Genomic DNA, 23972 nt, shown 5'->3' on the forward strand with positions numbered 1-23972 from the left:
TCCACCCCAGGGAGCATGGGTTTTAACCTAGAAGGGAAATCAAAAGAACGTTAAGAGTAATTTTACCTAATGTCCTTAGGTCAAAGAGGAATTGTTTGAGAAGGTACAGGTATAGGAAATAAAATATAGCCAATAACTATCCAATCAGAGCTCAGAAAGTTCCTAGGTAGGAGCCTTGTGTTTGGGACCAGGAAGTCTGGGCGCTAGAGCAGTCCCCTTAATAAAAACTACGCCACAGCTATTGAGTCTCTTCCAAGCAGCATGATGAGAATGAACTGGCAGGGCTGGGTCCAACTCCAGGGTGGGCTCGGGAGTCTCAGTGGGAGCGTTTGGAAGATCACGCATGATCCATTTATTTTTATCTCAAACACAATGGAGATTTCTATTGCTTTACATTAAAGACACAAAATATTGTCATTTATTTAAAATATATAGCCTGTCTTCTCCATACCCCCAAAAGAGGATTAAGGCAGCTTGCAAGTATTAAAACCATGTCTCGGCCAGCACAATCAGAAGCATAAAGAGAAAACATCTAATGAGAGGAGGGAGGAAAGATAGCTACTCTCAGGCCTAAGCTGTGTTGGCCCAGCCTGTGGCGCTACGATGCGCTGTCTACCTGTACTTTGTGCACTGTGCCGAGGGCTTGGTGTGCTCAAGACGAGCGTGAGTGTGCTCTCTTGCAAGCTATAGGCTCTGGGAGAGAAGAAATGGTCTTTTAAATGGGGAAACACTAAATACAGCGGCACGACGTGTAAGCCTAGCACGTAGGATGCTGAGGGTTACAAGTTCCCAGATTAACCTGCCCTACATGTGATGATCTAGCTCAAAAAAACAAAAAGAAAGAAAAGAAAGTGAGGGAGAGAGAGAAAGAGAGAGGGGGAGGGAAAGAGGAAGAGATAGAGAGAGAGAGAAGAAAGAGAAAATCATAGAATAGATCATGGATGAGAAAGAAGTGGAGGGAGGGAAGGAAGAGGGGAGGGATTTTGCATGCTAACTCTAATACATGAAGTGGCTGGCTGGCTGGCTGGTGTTGGCAGCGGCAACCCTGTTTAGGCTGATGGTCTAGAGAGCCTGAAGAGGAGACTTGGAGCTGAGCACTATCGGCTTCCTTCCTCCAGCCTCCTCCCTCTTCAGTCTGAGCATCAGACTTCTCTGTGCTACTGTCCCAGCCCCAAGAGGATGACTTAGCCTTGCCAGAGCCCAGGAGTGGGGCCGGTAGTCATGTGTCCCAGGTTTTACCTACTTGTTTGGATCTCACTTTCACCCTTCTTTCCCCATCAGCGTGTAACAGGACACGTGTATGGTGTATGGAATCCACCCTCCCTAACACTCATCATGCGCTTGTCCTTGGGGCCTTTGAATGTAGTGTCTCCATCGTGGCTGTTAGCTGATATCACTCATTTCTCTGGACTCCCCTCTTCTGATAGTTAACATGTCTTCATGTATGTCTGTGTGAGGGTGTCGGATCCCCTGGAACTGTAACCACAGACGGTTGAAAGCTGCCATGTGGGTGCTGGGTCCTCTGGAAAAACAGCCGGTACTCTTAACCGCCAAGCCATTCTCCAACCCCAACTCGCCTCTTCTGAAAAGCCTTCCCTGATGCCCCTAAGCAGAATGCGCTCTTTCTCTGTGCTCTCCCAACGCTAGTCTCTACCTGCATCTCTCCAATAACAAGGCATGACGGTTTTCCTGTTTCCACGTCAGCCCCTAGTTACACGTTGTACAATATTTTTCTCTGCATCCAGTGTCTAACCATGCACATTGAGGTACATTTACACTAGTTACTGCTCGTCACCTTGCTACTGAATTCCAGGCAGTGCTGGGCACTGCACACGAATATTTAAACCTCACAGTAAGTAAATATCATTTGACTTACGGGAAATGAGTCAGGGGGATTGACCGGGGAACTTGTCTACATTTGCAGAGTGGTAAGGTTGCGGAGATGATTCCCACCTAGGTGTTTTCAACCTGAAAATCTAGTTTGTTTTTTCACCTCCCCATGTTTCTTACATGGCCCTCGGTGAATTCACTGAATGAGAAGAAGTATTTTAGTACTATTCTATAAAGCCTTCACTGTACCAGCATCAAAAGAAGGTATGTAATCAGAAGCCTTCATTGGTGTTAAGTACAGGCATGATTTAAAATACATTCTAAGCTGAGTGTGAGACATGTGTGTATAGCCCCATATCGCAAGGGGTTAAGGCAGGAGGATTATAAAGTCAAGCCTCGCTTGTCAAAGCTGGGTTACACTGTAGCGAGAACCTTCCACCCCCACCCCCAAACAAAACAAAGCAATAAAACTGTCAAAGTTGTATAGTGAAGTACTCGAGGGAAATAAAGGCCAGTTGAAAATCTATTCCTCCTTTTCTCCTTTCCTCGACATTTTGATTTTGGAATACGTGGGACTGAAGAGGGATGTGATGAGCTTGCTGAGGGAGAGGGGTCCCAGACCCATATCACAGCCAACCACGGGTAACTAAATATTGCCAGGGCCATGTGGGCACATCCTGCAGTTCCCAACCCTGGGGTTTCTGTAGTGCAATGCGGAAAGGATGACTGTTACTCGGTTGGGTTCAACAGAGGTTTACTTACAGCCCTGTGGTTGCCCAGAGCAAACCAGTTAGCGGTCCAACTGGTGTCTCTGCCACCAGCCGTGAAAGACATGGGAATCCATGAGCTGGCTCTTTCCAGGTCCCAAGAGAAGAGAGGAAGGCATCTCCATCCTAGAGAGGGACGCTGCATCTCCATTTGAGAGGGGGATATTGCATCTCCATCCTGGAGAGAGATGCTGCGTCTCCATCCTGGAGAGAGATGCTGTGTCTCCATCCTAAAGAGGGGCACTCTCTCTATCCAAGAGAGGGATGCTGCATGCCTACTGGTCATTTTATTGGATTAATTAATTAATTGTAGTGCTCAACTAGTTAATTCCATATTACTGTGAAATACTCTCATTTCTGTGTGTTCTTTTTGCTGTTGTTTTTATGAGATAATCTTCCTATGTAGCCCAGGTTGACTTTGACTCAAATCCTCCTGCACAATCCTAAATGCTGGAATTGCAAGTATGTGCTACCACACCTGGTCATATCAGAGGTGTGCCACCACACCTGGTCATATCAGAGGGGATCCACCACACCTGGTCATATCAGAGGTGTGCCACCACACCTGGTCATATCAGAGGGGATCCACCACACCTGGTCATATCAGAGGTGTGCCACCACACCTGGTTATATCAGAGGTGTGCCACCACACCTGGTCATATCAGAGGTGTGCCACCACACCTGGTCATATCAGAGGGGATCCACCACACCTGGTCATATCAGAGGGGATCCACCACACCTGGTCATATCAGAGGGGATCCACCACACCTGGTCATATCAGAGGTGTGCCACCACACCTGGTCATATCAGAGGGGATCCACCACACCTGGTCATATCAGAGGTGTGCCACCACACCTGGTCATATCAGAGGGGATCCACCACACCTGGTCATATCAGAGGGGATCCACCACACCTGGTCATATCAGAGGTGTGCCACCACACCTGGTCATATCAGAGGGTATCCACCACACCTGGTCATATCAGAGGGGATCCACCACACCTGGTCATATCAGAGGGGATCCACCACACCTGGTCATATCAGAGGGGATCCACCACACCTGGTCATATCAGAGGGGATCCACCACACCTGGTCATATCAGAGGGGATCCACCACACCTGGTCATATCAGAGGGGATCCACCACACCTGGTCATATCAGAGGGGATCCACCACACCTGGTCATATCAGAGGGGATCCACCACACCTGGTCATATCAGAGGGGATCCACCACACCTGGTCATATCATAGTGTGCTATCACATATGTGCATCCGACCTTACCATAGTTGTCTAGTATAGAAACTATCACTGCATTTGGAACTTAAATTCCTTAGTTAATTATTTGGATATTGTATTTAGGTCTTAAAGCATTGTTCCATGTGCTGGCCAGACAGCTCAGCAGGTAAAGGCACTTGCCACCAAGCCTGATGACCTGAGCTTGGCTCCCAGGACCCGAATAGGGACGGAAAGAGCCAATTTCTACAAGTTGTCCTCGGCCCTCCGCACACCTGTGCTGGAATGTCCTCTCCCATAGATGAAGAATTGTAATAAATTTTAAAAGTATTTATCTTAACTGAATAACTATTCAGGTAAATGTTTCTGTGTGAAGATCACCGTCTCAACAGTCATTATATAAAACTATTTTTCATGATCTGTTAGGGATTCAGAACCCTAATATGAAGGCGGTGAGTGAGGTCCAGCCCCTGTGCTGGGACTGCATGGTGCCATGGGAAGCACAGGGCATCATGTGGCAAGGATAGGAGAGACTCTTGTCTTTCTGCTAAGGCCAGCAGCATTCCATCTCAAGGATCCCATCCTAATGGCCTTGTTTAATCCTAATCGCTTCCCAAAAATCCCCATCTCCAAACACCATGCTTAGATTAACATTCCATAATCCTAACGGCACAGAAAATTTAAATTTCAACACACAAACCCTTGGGGGATATATTCAAACCATGTTAAAACCATAGCAGATGTTCATGTTGAGAATAATTGGGGAAGAGCAAGGATGGAGCATAGGACAGTTAGGAGGTTAGGGCAGTAACTCACTGATAAGATGGGGCAGGGTGGCTGTGGCGATGAGCATCTGCTGGTTTCTGGATAATTTGTTGTTGTTGTTGTCATTGTTGTTGTTGTTGTCATTGTTGTTGTTGTCATTGTTGTTGTTGTTGTTGTTGTTGTTAGATTGTACCTGGGATGCCAAAGGAAAAAGAGGAATGGAGGCTGAGGCTGAGATTTTTGGCCTCAACAGATGTGATGGATATAGGAGCTCTTTAACACAATGGGAAAGATGTAAGAACTGGCGTGGCAGGGAGATTAGGATGTGTGGATGTTGTGTTGAGGATGTGTATTAGATGTCAAAGTGAGGATGTGGAGCATCTGATAGCTGAGTCCAGAGCTCAGGGAAGCTCTGGGCTGGAGGCCAGGCTGTGTGAGAGAAGAACATGAGGAACTCACAGTCTGCTTCAGACGCCATCAAAGGCCTCAGAGCCAGCTGTTGGCAGGAAACTCGCTTCTCGCTGGAGTCTCCACCGTTGGCTCCCTTGACATGGGAGAACGGACAGGTATATCTCATAGGACTAGATGTCGCCTTTCCAGTTAAGTTCCGGTTTCAAGCAAACTATCAATTCTTTTGAAAAAAAAAAAAAGGAACAGTTGAGAATTCACTCTCAACCTCCAACTTGGTCAGAAAAGTGGCCTGGGACAGGTGAGTGAAAGGGGAGCCCTCTTGAGCCCCCATCTTGCCTCTGTGTTCACGTGCACCTCACACTTCATACAACTAGCAGAAAGCAGAACGCCAGAGTCAAACTGCTTCTTCTTTGTTTTTGGTTTTTCAAGAGACAGGGTTTCTCTGTGTAGCCCTGGCTGTCCTGTAGACCAGACTGGCCTCTAATTCAGAGATTCACTGTCTCTGCCTCCCGAGTGCTGGGATTAAAGGTGTGCACCCCACCACCCCGGCTTCATATTGCTTCCTAGAGAACTGAGAAGAGAGAAATGGACCCAATTCTCCCACACTGGCAGGTTTTCTTATTACTGGTGGTTGGAATGTGCTTTTCTTTGAGGTAGATGTGTGCTACATGTGTGTTTGTGTTTTGTTTGGACCGCACAGTGTTTTAAAGCACATATGTAAAAAAAATTCACATTAAAATGTGGGTTTTAGTGTCCAGATTGTTTGCTCCTGACAATGCTGGGCTAGCCTTCTAATGAGGTAGCCTTCTCAGCTAAAAGCCCATACTAGAATCAACACCGCTCGCCACGGTTCCTGCCTGGCTTACCTGACTGATTTCCCTGTTCCCTTGCTTCACTAACCTGTGAGTTCAGTACCCGGGTTACAGTGAGAGGAGACTGGACAATTAATGGATCCTGAGTGAGGAGTTGAGTCCAGTTTGTATCAGAAGCCACTGAGAGGAGGGAGATCGCCTCAGGGAGGGTTGTGTTGTTGCGATAATGTTGTGAGGGTAGGGGCTTACTTTCTTGTGGGCAGCTTGCAAGCTATCATAAGTGGGCCAGTTCATAGACAGCAGGAAGCCCCTCCCTGCAAATGAGCTAGGACCACCCCCACCCGGCAGGCTGCGCTCTGTGGAGGTCCCCTTAGGACCTTTGTGAACCATGTCTGGGCTCCATCCGGATCCTAGTTCCAGCTCCCATTAGCAACTCATACCACAGACTCAAGACTTTTTGTAGGAAGAGGGTTCATTTCCTCTTCACACATTCAACCCCTCAACCCCAAATTCCAGGGCACCTGGTGCTGGTGCCCTCAGAAGCAGACTGATCTGTCACTGGCTGCTGGTTTCAATGGAGGAGCTCAGGACCCAGACTTCATCAGTACCAAGAAAGATGATTCCAGGATGCTTGTTTTGGCAGACAGCATATCCAGAGTTTGTGGCTTGAGTTGAAGAAATGGTGTTCTGTGTTCTTATGCTCATCCTTCAAGCCCATGGCCCTCAGCACCTGAGAGTACTTAGGGCTCAGGTAACTGAAGGGAGCATAAATCCTGCTGGCTTTGAACGCAGCCAGGGTACAGCCTATCTTCCTGTCCTGGCTACCATCAATCAGCTCTGCCCCTTCTCCTTCGCTCGACTGTAAATCAAGAGCCCCCAGTATCAGTCACCACAGAAGCGATAATTAGTAAGTACAGCCACTACTTTCGTCTATCCCTCGGCCGCAGATTCAGACTAAGCCGAGAAGACGGAGAAACCCGACATGACAGAAGGGTGAGTTGTGACCCTGGTTTTTATCCAGAGCTCATGAGTCCGAATGTCTCCATGTAGGTTCTGCACTCTCCCGAGCTATTGTAACTACAGCTGGGAATCGAGTGCCAAGGAGGAGTCTCGTCATCCATTTAACGCTGTTTCCTCTTCTGCATTCAAAAAAGAAAAATATGCCCTTAGAGTCCCAGAAATCTGAGACAGCAGTGGTGTCTTAATGGTTATGGTCTCGGAATTTCTCCTCTCCAGTTCTCTCAAGGCACAGGGATGAGATTCAGCTTTCTCAATGGGACAGGTTATGTCCCTCGAAGAAAGCCATAGCTTGTGCCAATCCACACAGCCGTGTCCTAGGGAAATACTTTCCCTGCTCGGGCTGAGCGCATGGTCAAGGGCACTGCTTGGTCAAGCACCGCAAAGAGATGCTGTCTCCAAATCTTCCATCCCGTGCACTGCTGACCAAATGCTGCTGGCCTTCAGAGAAGCATTCCGCTCTCGGATTACAGTTTTGGCGCTCTCCAACGTGTGCTGGCTAGGATTTTTTCCATCACACAGTATTTCTTCCAATTTTTAAATTCCCCATATCAACCACTTCACTCTTCTGAAGCAGAATAATTTCAAGCCAAAGTAACTAATGAGGATGAAAAAAAAAAAAGTACCTCACCAATTCAAAAGGGATGCTAAGGCTTCCCAGGAGGAGTTCTGGAGGCAGCTCAAAAGTATAAGCTCCAGCTTGTACCGGCCTGTCTGTCTTCTAGCAAATGAGGGTATGAAGTTGTGTAATCACAGGCCCCTTCAACTGAGATTAACACCGCATGTCATCACGTTTAAAATGCCACTGGTTATGAAGAGCATTGTATTGTATTTACTAACAAGAAAAGGGAATCTTAAAATGTGTCTCCAGTTAAATTACACAAACACCCCTAAGCATGACTAGGTTACTCACAGCAGGTTCTATTGGCTGTAAAATGCACTTATGTTAACCCAGCTACTCCCTCTGGCCTGGGCTGCATTGCTTGGTGTGAGACGGGCGATCCTTTTCCACCACAAATGCAGTACTGCTTTTCTTCTCTTTGGGAGTGTCTTTCTAATGAAAGAAAACATTCTCTTAAACATTTCCTTTATTTCTAAAGTGTGTGCGCGCGCGCATCGGGGTATGTGCACACAAGTGCAGGAGGAGTACTCATGGAGGCAGAGGAATCAGATCCCTCCAGACCTTGAGTTACAAGAGGTTGTATGAGCCACATGACATGGGTGTTGGGAGCTGAATGAGGACCCTCTGCAAGAACAGGATGTGCTCTTAACCACCAAACCATCTTTCCAGCCCTGAGATGGAGCCTTTTGGGGCTAGGAAGAGGGTTTAGCAGTTAAGAACACTGGCTGCAACTGGGCAGTGGTGGTGCTTGGCGCTAAACCCAGCACTTGGGAGGCAGAGGCAGGTGGATCTCTTTGAGTTTGAGGCCAGCCTGGTCTACAGAGCTAGTTCCAGAATAGCTGGAGCTGTTACACAGAGAAACCCTGTCTCAAGACACACACACACACACACACACACACACACACACACACACTGGCTGCTCTTCCAGAGGACTTGGGTTCGGTTCCCAGCACCAACATGGTGGTTCACAACCATCTGTAACTCCAGTTACAGGGATTTGATGCCTTCTCTGGCCTCTGCCAGCACCAGGCATCCACATAATTCACAACATATATGTAAGCAAAACACTCATACACATGAAATAAATCAAAATAAACCATTTGCTTTTTCCCTTGAAAGAAAATAACAACATTGTAGACATTCTTCTAGGGATGGATGTCTGCTTCATTAAAACAAAACTGGCGAATCCTCCGCTGTTTTTTTTTTTATATTCAGTAACTTTTCATTCCGATGCTGAAGTATAATGGCCTCTTCATAAATATATTTAATAGTATTCTTTCCATAACTCCTCCCAGATTGCCCCACTTCGGTCCCAATACAACTTTGCATTCTCTCTCTTTCCCTCAAAAAAAGAAAGAAAAAGGAAAAGAAAATTAAAACAAAAAAAAAACCCAATAAGAGAAAAAAATAACAAAATTAAAAGCACACAAAATCATGGGGTTTGTTTGTGATGGGTAACTACTCTGGGACATGGGGACTGTTTGGAAGAATAATTGATATACCTAGTGGCACTCGGTTGGAGAAAACTAATTTCCCCCTTTCCAGCAGGTATAATTGAGGTACCTTCCGGGTTAATAGTGGGACTCTGCTCCCACTTCCCTTCTTGGTGCTGGGATTTATCTGGTTTGAACCTGTGCAGGTCATGTGTGTGTTGTCTGTCTCTCTGAGTGTGCATGCGTCTGAGTCCTGTTGTGTCTGGAAGACACTGTTTCCTTGGAGCATCCACCACCCCTGGCTCTTAACACTCTTCCCTCCTGCTCGTCTGCATAGATCCCTCAGCCCTGAGAGGGGAGATTTGACGAAGACATCCCATCTAGGACTGAGTGTTCCAAAGTTTCTCACTGCACATCGTCCACTCTGTGTTAATCCCACCTACTGCAGGAAAACGCTCCTCTGCTGAGAACTGAGGAGTGGGATGGATGGGTATAGCAGTATGTCCATGGTGGATTCTGTTGTAAGACGTTTGCGTGGCAACCACTCAGTGGAGTAAAGAAAAGCGTGAACCCAGCACAGTGGGAGGGATGCGACAATGGTGGCAGCCATGCCCAGGCAATGATCCCTACACCACAGCTGCTGCCTGGCAGCGGATATTGCTCGGAATCCTTGGTACATCCTGATTGCAGACATGGGAAAGTAAGAGAAACGAGTGAAGCCTGCTAACTGCAGATGCACAGTGGCATCTGTGTCCTTTCAAGGACACAAAGCATCATTCAAGTAAGGTTGCAAATGTTATAAGAGAAAAATAAGCAAATAAATAGAAAATAAAAGACTTGAATCGTATACTGCAGTGGTTCTCAGTCTTCCTAATGTTGCAGCCCTTTAACTCAGCTCCTCATGTTGTCCTCCAACCAATGAAGTTATTGTCATTGCTACTTCATAATTGTAATTTTGTTACATGAATCTTAATGTAAATTATGAGTCATAATGTAAATATCTGTGTTTTCTGAGGGTCTCAGGAGACACCTGTGAGAGTCATTCAACCCCCAAAGGGGTTGCGAGCCATAAGCTGAGAACCGCAGATACGGGGTTTGTGTAATAAACCGGGAAGAATAATAGAATCAGCACACCCATGGCTGCTTGAAGGAGCTCATTAGTGCGATTTCTGTTAGGACAGCGGCTGTGTCGTCTAGCTGCCCTCTCCAGCAGTTCCTGACCAAAGCCTTCGTCGGTGAACGGACCTGACTAGCCTACTGGCAATGAAAAGTGTTCATGAAGAATAAGGCTCTAAATTGGCTCTCACAGTGCTCTTCTGAGCCCTGGCATTTCTCCCTTCCCCTATTGTACCAATGTGTGGTCTACTTTCAAAGTTTGGTTCTTGGTGAGATGAAATAATGAATAAGATGGATAGAAACAAGAAAACAGTCAGAAGGAGTTTCTGTTGTTAGTGATAAAAATCAAAGATATTTTTATTTCCCAGTGTGTGGCATGTGACATTTTCCAGTGTGTGAGAACCCCTGGTGTTGGTCCCTCTGAAGAGCAGGGGAGGCATGAACAGACCTAGGAATGGGACAGGAATGGAAGCCACCACGCCCACCCCTAGAGAATAGCAGTTTTGAATAAGCCTTGTGGCTTTACGGCAAGGGCAGTTCTGTTTCTATGGTCAGCTAAATACGGGCTCTGGGAGTGACCTCGTATATTTATGTCCAACACCGTGGGATCAAAACCGAAAGAAGGGAGTAGGAATGTGACGAAGGGCGTTCATAGTCAAAACAGACGCCAGTAAGAAGCCATTGCCAAGTCCAAACGTTAGAGCTCTCCATCCCGGCACCACAGTCAGGTCGATTCGATGTCCTACCGCTCAGTCGCCAATGTGGGGACAGTGCTAGGAGAACGCAACAGGCAATTTTAATTACTGTCTCAAGTCATCAAGTACATATTGAATTCGTATGTGTGAAAGGGGAAGGCTGGGCTATCCACGGGCAGATTGTGTATTTGGAGTCCTAACCAGACTGCCCCGTTTGCGTTTGCTCCAGCTGCAAAGGTGCCTCCCACTATGGCCTGACCAAGGACCGGAAAAGGCGCTCACAAGATGGCTGCAGCGATGGCTCTGCCAGTCTCACGGTGGTACCACTCTCCTCAGAGGTTTCGGCCGCTGCCACCATCTCCTTAATGACCGATGAGCCTGGCCTAGACAACCCTGCCTACGTGTCCCCAGTGGAGGAGGGGGAGGCGGTAGCCAACCTCTCGGATTCTGGCCGGAGCAACCGAACCAGGGGTGAGTCAGAGGGGTGGGTGTCCGGGAACAGGCTCTTGGTTTTCCCTGGGATTGCCCTCTGTAGAATACTCGTGGTGGAAAGTTCTAGAAATTTTTTTTTTTAAGGGGAAATGGTTCTGGTAGTTTTGGCAGTCACCCCATGTTCAGTTCTCCAAAGTGAAGAGGAACTGTGAGTGCTCAGATTTTTATGGCCATGTAATCTGACTTGGTGAAGGCAGTTGAGGTGAGGTCTGATGACTTACGGTTCCTCCCTGGGAGAAAAGATTTTACATCAGTGAGATACGCTTTCTTATTACAAGAGAATTTAGAAGTATGGGTAAATAAACTCTTATCACTAAGAGGCAATCACTGTTTTAATAACGTATTATCCCATTTCATCTCTTTAATATATAAGAGGTTTCTTTCTTTTTTTTTTTTTTTTTTTTTACCGTAGTCACTTTTCTGTTTGTATTGAGGCAGAGTCTCACTCCGTGCTGACTTTGACCTCCTGGGCTTCCTGTCTGACCTCCTGAGTGCTGGGATTCCAGGCCCAGAGCAGAGCACTTGGCTAAGGGATGATGGCTGTAAACCTGTGACTCCCTTTTCCGTTACATCTCTCCTTAGCACGGCCCTTTGAGCGCTCCACCATGAGAAGCCGCTCTTTTAAGAAGATCAACAGAGCTCTGAGTGTTCTTCGAAGGACCAAGAGCGGAAGTACCGTTGACAACCACACTGACCAGGGCAGGGAGAACTCTGAGAACACCACTGTCCCTGAAGGTAAAGGAATCCCCATCCCTCCCCCAGGCTAGCCACAGGCTGGGTTTCCAGAGTCACTTCAGGGATGCTAACAGCCTGACCACCAGCCACCCTCTGTGACCCCTCTCTTCCCAAGCCTTGTTTTTTAACCTTGATCAGCCTCTCCATCTGTGTAAGGGCTGAAACCCTCATCTTCTTTGTCATCTTTCTACGAAGATGAGGGAAAATGCATCAGCTCCCTGGACTTCAGGTGCTAGCTTAACGCATATGAAGATAATTACCATAGTTAGAGAGGGAAATTTTCTTTTAAATCATTCTCACCGCACGGCAGTACACACAGTCTGCGGCTGAAATGGAAAAGGCCGTGGATACCGCGAGTTCTGTACAAACCAATAAGCAACAAGTTGGCTCCTTTGTTTTGATTTATGGCCTTAATTTTCTTTATTCTCTTATTTATTGTGTGCGGGTGGAGGTGGCTGCGCAGGCCCACGTACACATGTGCTCATGTGTCACAGTGCATGTGGAAGCCAGAGGACAGCTTGGGAGGACTGGTAGTCTCCTTTCCCAGTGTGGGGCCTGAGGCTGGAACTCAGGTCAGCAAGGGCCTCGAGCCACTGACCTCTCTTGTGGGTCCTTGAAAAGCACCTTTACCTACAGAGTGGTACAGACTGATAGACAAGCGTTCTTACCACGCCTGCACATGAGACACTCTAGATGTGCTACATGCCTTTTCTCATTGAGAAGTCACCACAAGGAGCCTGTGACCAGGCCCATCTCCAGGTCACTGGTGGATTCCAGGAAGGTTCACTGTCCTCAGCCCTGTTTATAGCCAAGTATACTGAGGCACACAGAGAGTTTACGCAGCTTGTTCCAAACGCCCTTGTTGACCTGTGAAGCCATGAATCTTAGTTCATGAATCTTAGTTCATGTATGACTTACGTTTTCCCCAGCATAAGTAGAGCTGAGGAGATATTGATTTCCACCTTTCTTTTCATTTCATATTGAAGCTTTTAGGTTAAATTAACATTTTTTGAGACAAGGTCTGTCTCAGAAAATAATTTTTTTGAAGTCTTGGTTAGTCTAGAACTTCCTGTGACGATCAGGCTGATCCCAAACTCACAGCAAGCCTCCTGACACTACCGGGCTTGCAGACATACACCGCATCTGCTTCTTATTAACTGCACAGTAAATAACAGCATTAAAAAACAAGAGCAGCTCTTCAGTAACAGTCAGAGCGCTGAGTCATACAGAATGCTGAGATAAGGGGCTGGAGAGATGGCTCAGAGGTTAAGAGCACTGACTGCTCTTCCAGAGGCCCTGAGTTCAATTCCTGGCAACCACATGGTGGCTCACAACCTTCTACAGTGAGGTCTGGTGCCCTCTTCTGGAGTGCAGGCATACATGCAGACAGAACACTGTATACATATAAATAAATAGATAGATAAATAAATAAATCTTAAAAAAAAAAGAATGCTGAGATAAGGATTGTCATTCCTAGTTTACAGGATAAGGAAAATGATCCAGAGAGGTTAGGTAAGAAGCCCAAAGTCACACAGCTAAACAACCAACACAACACACACCCACACACACACATCAGGATAATCGGGATTTTAACTTCAAGTTCTGGCTCTTTTGAAACCTTCCAAAACACTCTTTGGAGTTGAAAGTTAAAGCCCCAGGCACTTTATTTACTCTGCCCTTGGAAAATTCATAAGCAGTATCTACGACTCCTATGCTGTCCTCTCCTCACACGCCCTCCATGCCTCCCCACGTGTCCTCCATGTTCTCCCAACCTGCCCGCCCTCCGTGCTCTCCACATGCCCTCTATGCCTCCCCATGCGCCCCCCATGCTCTCCCCCACAAGGCCCCCATGCTCTCCCCGCACGCCCCCCATGCTCTCCCCACGCGCCCCCATGCTCTCCCCACGCGCCCCCATGCTCTCCCCACGTGCTCCCGTGCTCTACCCACGTGCCCCCGTGCTCTCCCCACGTGCCCCCATGTTCTCCCCACGAGCCCCCATGCTCTCCCCACGCACCCTCCGTGCCTTCCCCACGCTCCCTCTGTTCTCTCCCCACGTGCCCCCGTGCTCTCCTCACGCGCCCCCCATGCTCTCCCCACGTGCCCCCATGTTCTCCCCACGAGCCCCCATGCTCTCCCCACGCACCCTCCGTGCCTTCCCCACACTCCCTCTGTGCTCTCCCCACGCGTCCCCGTGCTCTCCCCACGCACCCCCGTGCTCTCCCCACGCACCCCCGTGCTCTCCCCATGCCCCCCATGCTCTCCCCATCCGCCCCGTGCTCCCCCCATGCCCCCCCGTGCTCTCCCCACGCGCCCCCGTGCGCCCCCGTGCTGTCTTCGCATTCCCTCTGTGCTCTACCCTCATATGCCTGTGTGGCTTCTCATGCCTCTCAGCTGCTGACCAACCTAGACACTCCATCTCCTTCCTATTGCCAACCTAATTCTTCACCCGGAAACAGGGATAAGACGCCACCCTCACAGGGTCAGTAGGAAGACTGAAAATATGCGTTCCCATTTCTTAGTTCAGTGCACAGAAAAGACTGTTTTTAAATCCTTTAATCTTCAGACAAAAACAGAACTTTGGTCAAATTCTTTTGTCTATACTAGGACAATTTTGACAGTTTAAAAAATCCTTTTAACCCTGCAAGGTCATGAGGATCTCATTGGCCTGGCTCTAAGGAACAACACTTAAGAGGGTGGTGTCGGGCATGTCCTTTCTAATCATGGAATCAGATATCTCCAGTTGTTTAAGAGAACAATGTTTGTGTCTGTTGTAAAAGAGAAAGGGGAAAGAGGGAGAATCGGGAGCTTTGATGGTTATTTCCAAAACTTCCTTTGTTTACAATGATTTTTCAAAAACTTTCCATTCCGTTGATACCAGACATGTTCTGACAGAAGCTTAAAGCCTACTTCATACGTCAGAGCAATGTAAACACGCACCAAACCCAGTAACTCACGTACTGTTAGCGCTAGGGGCGGACAGGCTGAGACTGCTACCCACAGTCTCGCAGAAGACATTCACTGCCATTAAATTAAATCTGGAGTTTAGAACCCACATTCACAGTATCCCGGGCTTCCTCTAGCCACTGCGTTACCTCGTTGATTATGCTGTATAATAACTGTAAGTAATTTCTTTCCCTGTTTAATTTTCACAAAGAGTTGAGTTCATTTAAGGAAATGAACTATGGTTCTAGGCTTTGAAAATACTCCCGAAAGGTAGCTTTATACAGAACCAGGCTCATAGTCTCTCTGTCCAGGTGACAAGCTAAAGGGTGAAGACAGCCATCAGCAGGCACTGGACACTGACTGTCCCTGCCTTCTGCATGCTAACTGAGCTTCAAGCTACACAAAGGAGCCGTTTCCCAGCCAGGTTAGGTGTGACGTATTCTCAGTAGTCGGTGTCCCCTCTAGACACTTATATTCCAACCGAAGTGAAAAACAGTGCCAGTCAGTGCTTCTGGGTTCTTGAGAGGGCCTGGGCCTGTGAACCTTGACCTGGCTGTAAACACCTGGTTCCTGAGAAACTAATGAGGCCGTGAGTGTTCCTGACATATCACCTTTGCTTCACAGCTTCCTCTCTGTGCATCCCAGCACGCGCGCGCGCACACACACACACACACACACACACACACACACACACACACGTGAATAAAGGACTGCCTATCACTGTGGGGCTGCATAGGGACCCAGACTACTACTTCCTATCTGGCACAGCCAGGGAGGATCAAGAAATGTGTCCTGGGGAAAGCTGACTCTTGGATCAAATCCTGAAGTTAGGAAACACCAGCTCACATAGTCTTTGATTTCTCTCTAGCACTGAGTTTGGTGATCCCGGCAGATGAGGGACAAACCTCCTGGAGGTGGCCATAAGACTATGATGTTGGCCTCTTCGTGACTATGAACTAGGTCTTCTGACTGTCTGCTATTGACAATAGTGCCTGCCAGAGGGCTGAAGATTCCTTAGGCCTGAAAAGCATAGTCTCTGAGATCTTCCAATGACAGAAAAGCAGATTCTGGTTCTGTCCCTGGATAAGAGAGTCATAGAATTGCACTTCATTCCCTGACGACATCTGTCCATTCGTGCACTCCTCCTATTCTAGCAGTAAGCATCAGCCGGAGGCACCCGTGGACAGAGAGGTCTATGCAGAGAACCATGGAGCAGCCAGAAATCACTGCCTCTGCTGAGTGATCAAAGTAGTTCAAACATTAATTGAAGCAGTCAACCAGATATTATTGACATCGGGATGGCCAAGTTAAGACAGCCACATGCAGCCCGATAGCGAAGCTGGTTGCTAGATTCTCAGTCTGGTTGCTGATGTGGGAGATTGGCATAGTTAGCAATCGTGGAAGGCTGAATGCCATGAGGAGTTGTCAGCCTTAACGGGATCATGCATTTAGAGACAGCAAGGACCAGAGGGATCAGGGTAAAGTTTAATTGGAAGGGATTATTTCATACTTGCCTTGAAGGAAAAATTGGGTTTCGGCCCAGGATGAAAAACATTCCGGCAGAGAAATGTATGCTGGCACCGAGGCAGGAACGCGGGAAAGGCGCACGAGGAACGGCGAACAATTTAGTTTGGCAAGAAGGTCTGAAACAAACCCTGTTTTTGTCCGTTCCAGCCTTCCCAAGGTTGTACCACCTGATTCCAGATGGAGAGATTACAAGCATCAAAATCAATAGAGTGGATCCCAGCGAAAGCCTCTCCATTAGGCTGGTGGGGGGCAGCGAAACCCCGCTGGTTCACATCATTATTCAGCATATCTACCGTGACGGAGTGATTGCCAGAGATGGACGGCTGCTGCCAGGAGACGTCATTCTCAAGGTGCCTGTCAGGCATGGCCGTGTAACTATAAGCTACAAGACCATGAGCTGTAGGCTGCCAAAGGCACATAGTCTAAACCCTTGGAAGTGAATAATGGTTGGATGGATAGGTGGAGGGATAGACAGATGGGCGGAAAGATGGGTGGGTAAGTGGACAGGTGGATGGAGAGGTGGAATCCTTCAGAGCCGGTACTGGCTGGGTAGCTAGGTCGGTAGACAGATAATTGGATGGGTGGGTGGGTAAACAGGTGGATGGGTGGGTGGGTAGGAGGGTGGGTAAGTGGATAGGTAGAGGACAAGGGGAGTGGATATAATGATACAAAGACTCTCGCTTTCCAGAGTTGTGTTGAGATAAACCTGATATGTAACTGTTCTCTTTGCTACTGTATCATTTTCTGTCTTCTCTCTCCCCATCTGCTATGTTTTCATCTACCCCCCTTTTCTTTCTCCACTTACTGTTTCCTTCTTTTCTCTTCTTGCTCCTGTGGCCTTTCCTTTTAAAAGAAGTATTAGTATAAAATAAGATTGGAGCATATGTTTTTTTCTTAAATTGGAAAGCAGATTAACAGCAACTGTTGTATTTGATCTAATTGTGTTCAGATACCCTCTTACAGAAAATCTGTAGCTCAATAATCATCTCTCATCTGGTCTCATGACCCAGAGGCATTCCCCAGGTCTCAGGAGTGGAATGACCTGGCATGGGCACACTGTCTCCAAGGCACAGTTGAAAGGGAGACTTTGCAGAAGAATTTCTTGGACAGAAAGGAAGGGGGGAGAAGTGTTGTTTATTAGACAGATGCCAAATGTGAGCCAAAGGGGACTAGCACGGCCTCCCTTCTCATCTACTTCTTATCTGATACTCAGATAATAGCCCCAGCCCACCCTTTGCAGGCAGCAGAGGGACAACTCCTGTCCCAGCATGAACTGTTTGTTTGGCAAACTAATTGGGATAAGAGGAGAAATAATTGAAAACGGTTACCGCAGAAATGTTGACATTCCCATTGGTCTCTGGGGTTTTACGCCAGGCGGGACCCATCACTCAAGTGGGCCACAAATGCTGGGACCCCAGTTACAGAAGGGCTTGCTCTCTGTTCCAATGGAGACTACTGTGCCTGGGAGGGCTGCAGAAGAATAATCCATTCTTTGGCCCTCAGTTGGAAGCAACTAGAAGATAAAAGAAATGCCAGGGACCTTTACCAGGGGACCATGACTTCCCTTGGCCTGGGTTAATGGAATATCAGGCTCTGTCACCTTCAGGGTAGTACTCCCTTATGTTTGGACAAGGGGGTACCTCAACTTAACCGAGGGAGCCTCATCTTTCTCTAAACTGTAGCAGGAGGCCATGGTTGACCTCAAATAAGGCCCTTTCAAAGCCCATTCCAAAGTGCCTCTAACAATTGTCTTCAAGAACAAGCAATGTTAGCAAACTTCCAAAATCTAAGCAGAGTGCAGGACTCCTGGGAACTGTTTTCTTCCAGAACAGTGACAAACGCTGGGGCTGTAGCCTCCTGGCTGGGCCTGTGGGGTCAGGGTAATTAGAGCCAGAAAATCAGATGCAGCAGCCGCCCTGTGGATTGGATCATCAGTGAGGCCCCAGTGAGAGGCCCAGCTTCAGGATATTTAAGGAGTGCTATAGAGTGATCACCCTTTCAGTAAATAGCCTAAGAAAGTCCTTGTGCATTTGTTTGTCTGAAATTATTGAAGCCCCTGAGCACCTTTATAATTAGAGCATTAGCAGAAGACCTTGTAGACATCCCCCTAGTTTTTGACATTCCTACACACACTGCCACACTCACGTCTACAGAGGAATACTTGGGCCCTCTCATTGATACTGTATCATACAACACACATACACACACACAGGCATAATCACAGATACCGCATCATACAACACATACATCCAGGCATAATCACAAATACTGTATCATACATACCCAGGCATAATCACAGATACTGTATTATACAACATACACACTCAGGTATAATCATGATGGAGGAAGGTCATTGGTTAAAAAATAAAGAAACTACCTTGGCCCATTTTATTGGTTAGAACATAGGTGGGTGGAGTAAACAGAACAGAATGCTGGGAGGAAGAGGAAGTGAGCTCGGAGACGCCATGCTCCCCTCTCCCGGGCAGACGCGATAGCTCTGCTCTCTGAGGCACACGCGATGAAGCTCCTACTCAGGATGGATGTAGGCTAGAATCTTTACAGTAAGCGCACCTTGGGATGCTACACACATTATTAGAAATGGGCTAGTCCAGGTGCAAGAGTTAGCCAAGAAGAGGCTAGATATAATGGGCCAAGCAGTGTTTAAAAGAATACAGTTTCGGCTGGGTGGTGGTGGCGCACGCCTTTAATCCCAGCACTCGGGAGGCAGAGGCAGGAGGATCTCTGTGAGTTCGAGGCCAGCCTGGTCTACAAGAGATCGTTCCAGGGCAGGAACCAAAAGCTACGGAGAAACCCTGTCTCGAAAACCAAAAAAAAAAAAAAAAAAAAAGAATACAGTTTCCGTGTAATTATTTCGGGTATAAAGCTAGCCGGGTTCCGGGAAACAGCCTGCTGCTCCTATTACTACATAATCACAGATAGATACCACACCATACAACACACTCACACATACCCAGGTATAATCAGATATTGTATCATACAACATACACACCTAGGCATAATCACAGATACCACACCATACAACACACTCACACACACCCAGGTATAATCACAGATATCACATCATACAACATACACACCTAGGCATAATCACAGATACCACACCATACAACACACTCGCACACACCCAGGTATAATCACAGATACCATACCATACAACACACTCGCACACACCCAGACCCACTCACAGATACTGAGTCAACAACACACACATGTAGGCCTACTAACACAGATACTGTAACAAGCACACACCCACACACATTCAGACAGACTCACTCAGATAATACAATGTGAAAACACACTTGGCACGCACTCAGGCACATTAACACTGATATCATAACATACAAAAACATTAACACTTTGTCAGGCACACTCACCCAGATGTTCTGACATGCACACACACTCACATATGCCCAGGCAGCACTCACAGATACTACAATATGAAACATATAGACACACTCGCACATTTAAGCACATATTCTCTCTCTCTCTCTCTCTCTCTCTCTCTCTCTCTCTCTCACACACACACACACACACACACAAAATATGGAACAATTGAAGGTGAAAGTACAGATAACTCAGAAAAATTATGTTGAAGGTTTTTAGAAAGAAAACATTGACTCATTTAGGTCTAAATAGTGTTGGATATCATTATCTGGTGTTGTGGTACAGATCAGTGGTCAGGCCTGTGATCTGCATGCACCTCACTTTAAGAATGTAACTGTTTGGGGGTGGAGAGATGGCTCAGAGGTTAAGAACATTGCCTGCTCTTCCAAAGGTCCTGAGTTCAATTCCCAGCAACCACATGGTGGCTCACAACCATCTGTAATGGACCTCTTCTGGCCTGCAGGCATACACACAGACAGAATATTGTATACATAATAAATAAATAAATAAATAAATAAATAAATAAATAATTTTTTTAAAAAAATATAAAGAATGTAATTGTTTGAGCCAGCCAGTGGTGGTGCCGCATTTAATCTCAGCTCTTGGGAGGCAGAGGCAGTCAGATCTCGATGAGTTCAAGGCCAGCCTGGTCTACACAGGGAGCTCCAGGACAGCCAGAGCTATTATGCAGAGAAATCTTGTCTAGAAAATTAAAGCAAAACAAGCAAAAAGTCATTTGAGTGTCTTTCCTTTCAAAATTTTTTTCTTCTGTATCAACTAAGAAAACTAAAATTGGCAGGCAACAGAAATAAATGCCAAGATTTTGCAACCAGACATATGGGCCTATGCAAGGGCAGTGGTGAAGGAAGGCAGTGCTGAGCCCTAGAGGCGGAAAGTTACTGTGGGAAGTCAGGCTATTAGAACACAGGATTAAAGGAGACAGTCAAATGGGCTGGGGGACAATAGCCTGGTTTTTCTGTGGACTTGGTCTTGTATTCATTTGATTCTTGTGATGTTGAGGATCATACTCATGCTGGCCCGGTCCTTTTCAGAAGGCTTATGGTAGGTCCACTCACTGTCACCTGGCTTCACCCCCAGGTCAATGGAATGGACATCAGCAATGTCCCTCATAACTACGCCCTGCGGCTCCTGCGGCAGCCCTGCCAGGTGCTGCGGCTCACGGTGCTGCGCGAGCAGAAGTTCCATAGCAGAAGCAATGGACTTGCATTGGAGTCCTCTGGACCTCGGGACGACAGCTTCCACGTAATTCTCAACAAAAGCAGCCCTGAGGAGCAGCTTGGCATTAAGCTGGTGCGCAGGGTGGACGAACCTGGCGTATTTATCTTCAACGTGCTAAATGGCGGTGTTGCCGACCGACACGGCCAGCTAGAGGAGAATGACCGTGTGCTGGCCATCAACGGACATGACCTTCGGTTCGGCAGTCCGGAAAGTGCAGCTCATCTGATTCAGGTAGGTCAGAAGTCACCCTAAGATCCCAGTCAGAAACTCCCACGAGAGCAGAACACTCGGTACCTCACCATGTGAACCATGCGAGCCTTTCTCTTAGGAAGTCAGGAAAGGGCTGGTGGTTTCAGTGCTTCTGCCCCAGTGAGAACTTAGCTGACAGGAGAGGTGTACCTTGGGTCATGACCTTGACTGATAGTCTTACAAATGTGTGTGCTCGCTCTCCTTCTCTCCCTACCTCTGTCCTCAAGTTCTACTTTGCCAGTCTAGAAGAGCATAGTAGCATATTACATTCTAAAAGTACCTAGAACAATGCTTAGCAAGGTTAAACACTCAGTGAATAAGTGTTTAATATATGTAAATATTTAACTATAATACATTAGTCAAATTGCAAACAGATAAATATATATAATACTGTTTGCTCATTAATTCTGTCTCTGAGGGATTTTTTTGGTCAAGCCATTTGCCACAGAACCAGATCTACACTTGTTTTACATGCTCATTGACCTTATGATGTAACCTCTACTTTGTATCCCTCTGACTTTGCTCAGTTATCATTGGTTGAGCAGCCTCTGTGTACCAAGCAATACCCAGTGCAGTGGTAACAAGGTAGCCATGGTTGATTGCATCCTAGAGCTTGAACATTTCTTGTCCCTGATTTTGTGCAACCAAAGAGGCAACGCTAAACTAGAAAAAGACCAGATGAAACAGCTACATGAGAGAGACGGCTCTTTCTTTTCTTCAGGGAAATGCTATCTCAGCTTAATTTTTTTTTTCAATTTTAAAATCTAGACCCTAAGGGATGGTCAATACTTTTTTGTGTTACATTTGTTAGCGGCCTCTGCAGGTCACCCAGTGCAACTCCCATTCTGGCGCTCCTTGCCAACTACACTTTCACAATAGGCAAAAGAAAAACTGTTGCGCTCTTTGGGAAAATCTTGATTACACATGGCATTTTACTCTTGAAGATTAATAACAGAAGAACATGTTTTTCCTGAGAAAGTAAATGTATGAAGTAAAACCTTGCCTAATAGTGGGAATTCCTTTTTTAAAAAAATCCCTTTGCTTAGTACACAAAGCCAATTTGCTTTATAAGCAGAAAGGAAACTTATTTTTCAGAAAGCCTAGGGAAAAGTTAGTTGGAAAAGAAATGTAAAAAAGAAATAGATGCTGTTTTTTAAAAAAAGCTGAGCAATAGCTTGCTGTCTCTGAAAAGTACATTTTATTTATGTGATATTTGTAACACACCAGGCTGCAGGGGTTAAACTAAGTCCCCTTCCAAGACTGAGACTCAAATTTCCACCTGGCCCTGGCCGTTGGCGATGTTGCCCATGTGTGTCTCCCCCATGAATCACATTTGCCTCACAAAGGAATTCCCAGACAACATGTCCTCTTGGTCATGTTCACTCCCATCAAACTTAAACCACACTCTTTTTTTTTTCTTCCTACGTTACTTCAGGGGAGAGTTATTGCAGAGACCACAACTGGTTTAAATTGGACCAACTTTACGTATGTTGAGCCCCTAACCTCAGTGTTCTCAGCTGCACCTGGATAGACAAGGTCCCAGTGCTAAGACACATGGAGAGTCAAGGCTGGTTAAGAAGGAAAGCCTTAAAGAGAGACACCTCCTACATGGAGCAATGGACTTCTTAGCAGCTTAGCAAGGACCACGTGGGTTTCCACCATTGTTAATCTCTCAAGCTCTTTGAGCATCCTCACTAGAAGAACTAGACGAAAAACAAACTTTTTGGAGCTATCTGATGTCGTACTTGAGATAACACAACAAGGAGATGCCAGATCAAAGAGGGAGAAAAAAAAGAAGTCTCAACATCTGTATCCCAGAGGATCAGCATTTTCCACCCCGTTATCGCCACAGGAACCGGAAATTCTGAGCAAAATGCTTACTTTGAGGAATTCCCATCCACATGCAGCTCTAGATTAGTAAGTTATGTTTATTCAGGAGTTCAAATATGTACGGTCAAGAAAGAGGGCAATCGTGACTTTCAGATTGAGTAACCCTCCATGCTCTTCTCTCGCTCTGTCTCTCTCTCTCTCTCTCTGTCTCTCCCTCTCTCCTCCTCCTCCTCCTTCTTCTTCCTCTCTCTCTCTCTCTCTCTCTCTCTCTCTCTCTCTCTCTCTCTCTTTCTTGGTAACCCCAGAAACTGAAAAGAATCAAATCAGTTTACAGAGGTTGGGAAAGAGGGGGCATTCAGTATTACTGCCTTATGTGTGATTTTTTTTTTTTTGTTCCTTGGAAGAAATAATATTTAAACATACAGTTATTTCATCAAAGGGCTGAAAGTCAGCCTGTTCAAACTTTTAAAAAGAATGTGATAGGGCTTCAGACAGAGCCAAAAAGTAAACAGGGCCCGGCTCGTGTTACCTACATTTACTCTAAACGCAGGCTTCAGCTCACGAGTTGTGCTTCGTACCTGGAAAGAAAAAGGCAGAATTTTGTGAGAATTTAAACATTCAGATCCCTGGGAGCCAATAAGAACCGCCGCCAGTGAAAGAAGACCTGCTAGGACTCTGTGTGTATATGGATCAGCTTAGCTCATATGGAATCCAACCCCTGCTTACATAAATTGTCTTACCAGGGTCCTGGAGTCAATTTACTACACATAGACTGAACTTAAATCTCCTTAAGCTCAATTCCCAAGGCCTGGAAGATTGCTAACTAGGGCTCTAAATTCCCTATTTTCTTGAGA

At 46.6% G+C, this 23972-nt stretch overlaps 1 protein-coding gene across 3 annotated transcripts in view; it reads left to right on the forward strand.

Annotated features, from left to right (window-relative positions):
- The window catches only part of Lnx1 (ligand of numb-protein X 1), a 108881-nt gene that overhangs the window by 65428 nt on the left and 19481 nt on the right, over positions 1–23972 (forward strand). For all 3 annotated transcript variants that reach the window (XM_041671085.1, XM_041671086.1, XM_041671087.1), the window contains 4 exons: positions 10928–11169; positions 11773–11925; positions 16543–16745; positions 20899–21270. In XM_041671085.1, the coding sequence (XP_041527019.1) occupies positions 10928–11169; positions 11773–11925; positions 16543–16745; positions 20899–21270 (970 nt within the window). The remainder of the gene's footprint in view (positions 1–10927; positions 11170–11772; positions 11926–16542; positions 16746–20898; positions 21271–23972) is intronic.

Source organism: Microtus oregoni, unplaced genomic scaffold, assembly GCF_018167655.1.
Source record: "Microtus oregoni isolate MIOR12 unplaced genomic scaffold, Mior012 000021F_ref0000039, whole genome shotgun sequence".
In the NCBI taxonomy this organism is placed as follows: domain Eukaryota; kingdom Metazoa; phylum Chordata; class Mammalia; order Rodentia; family Cricetidae; genus Microtus; species Microtus oregoni.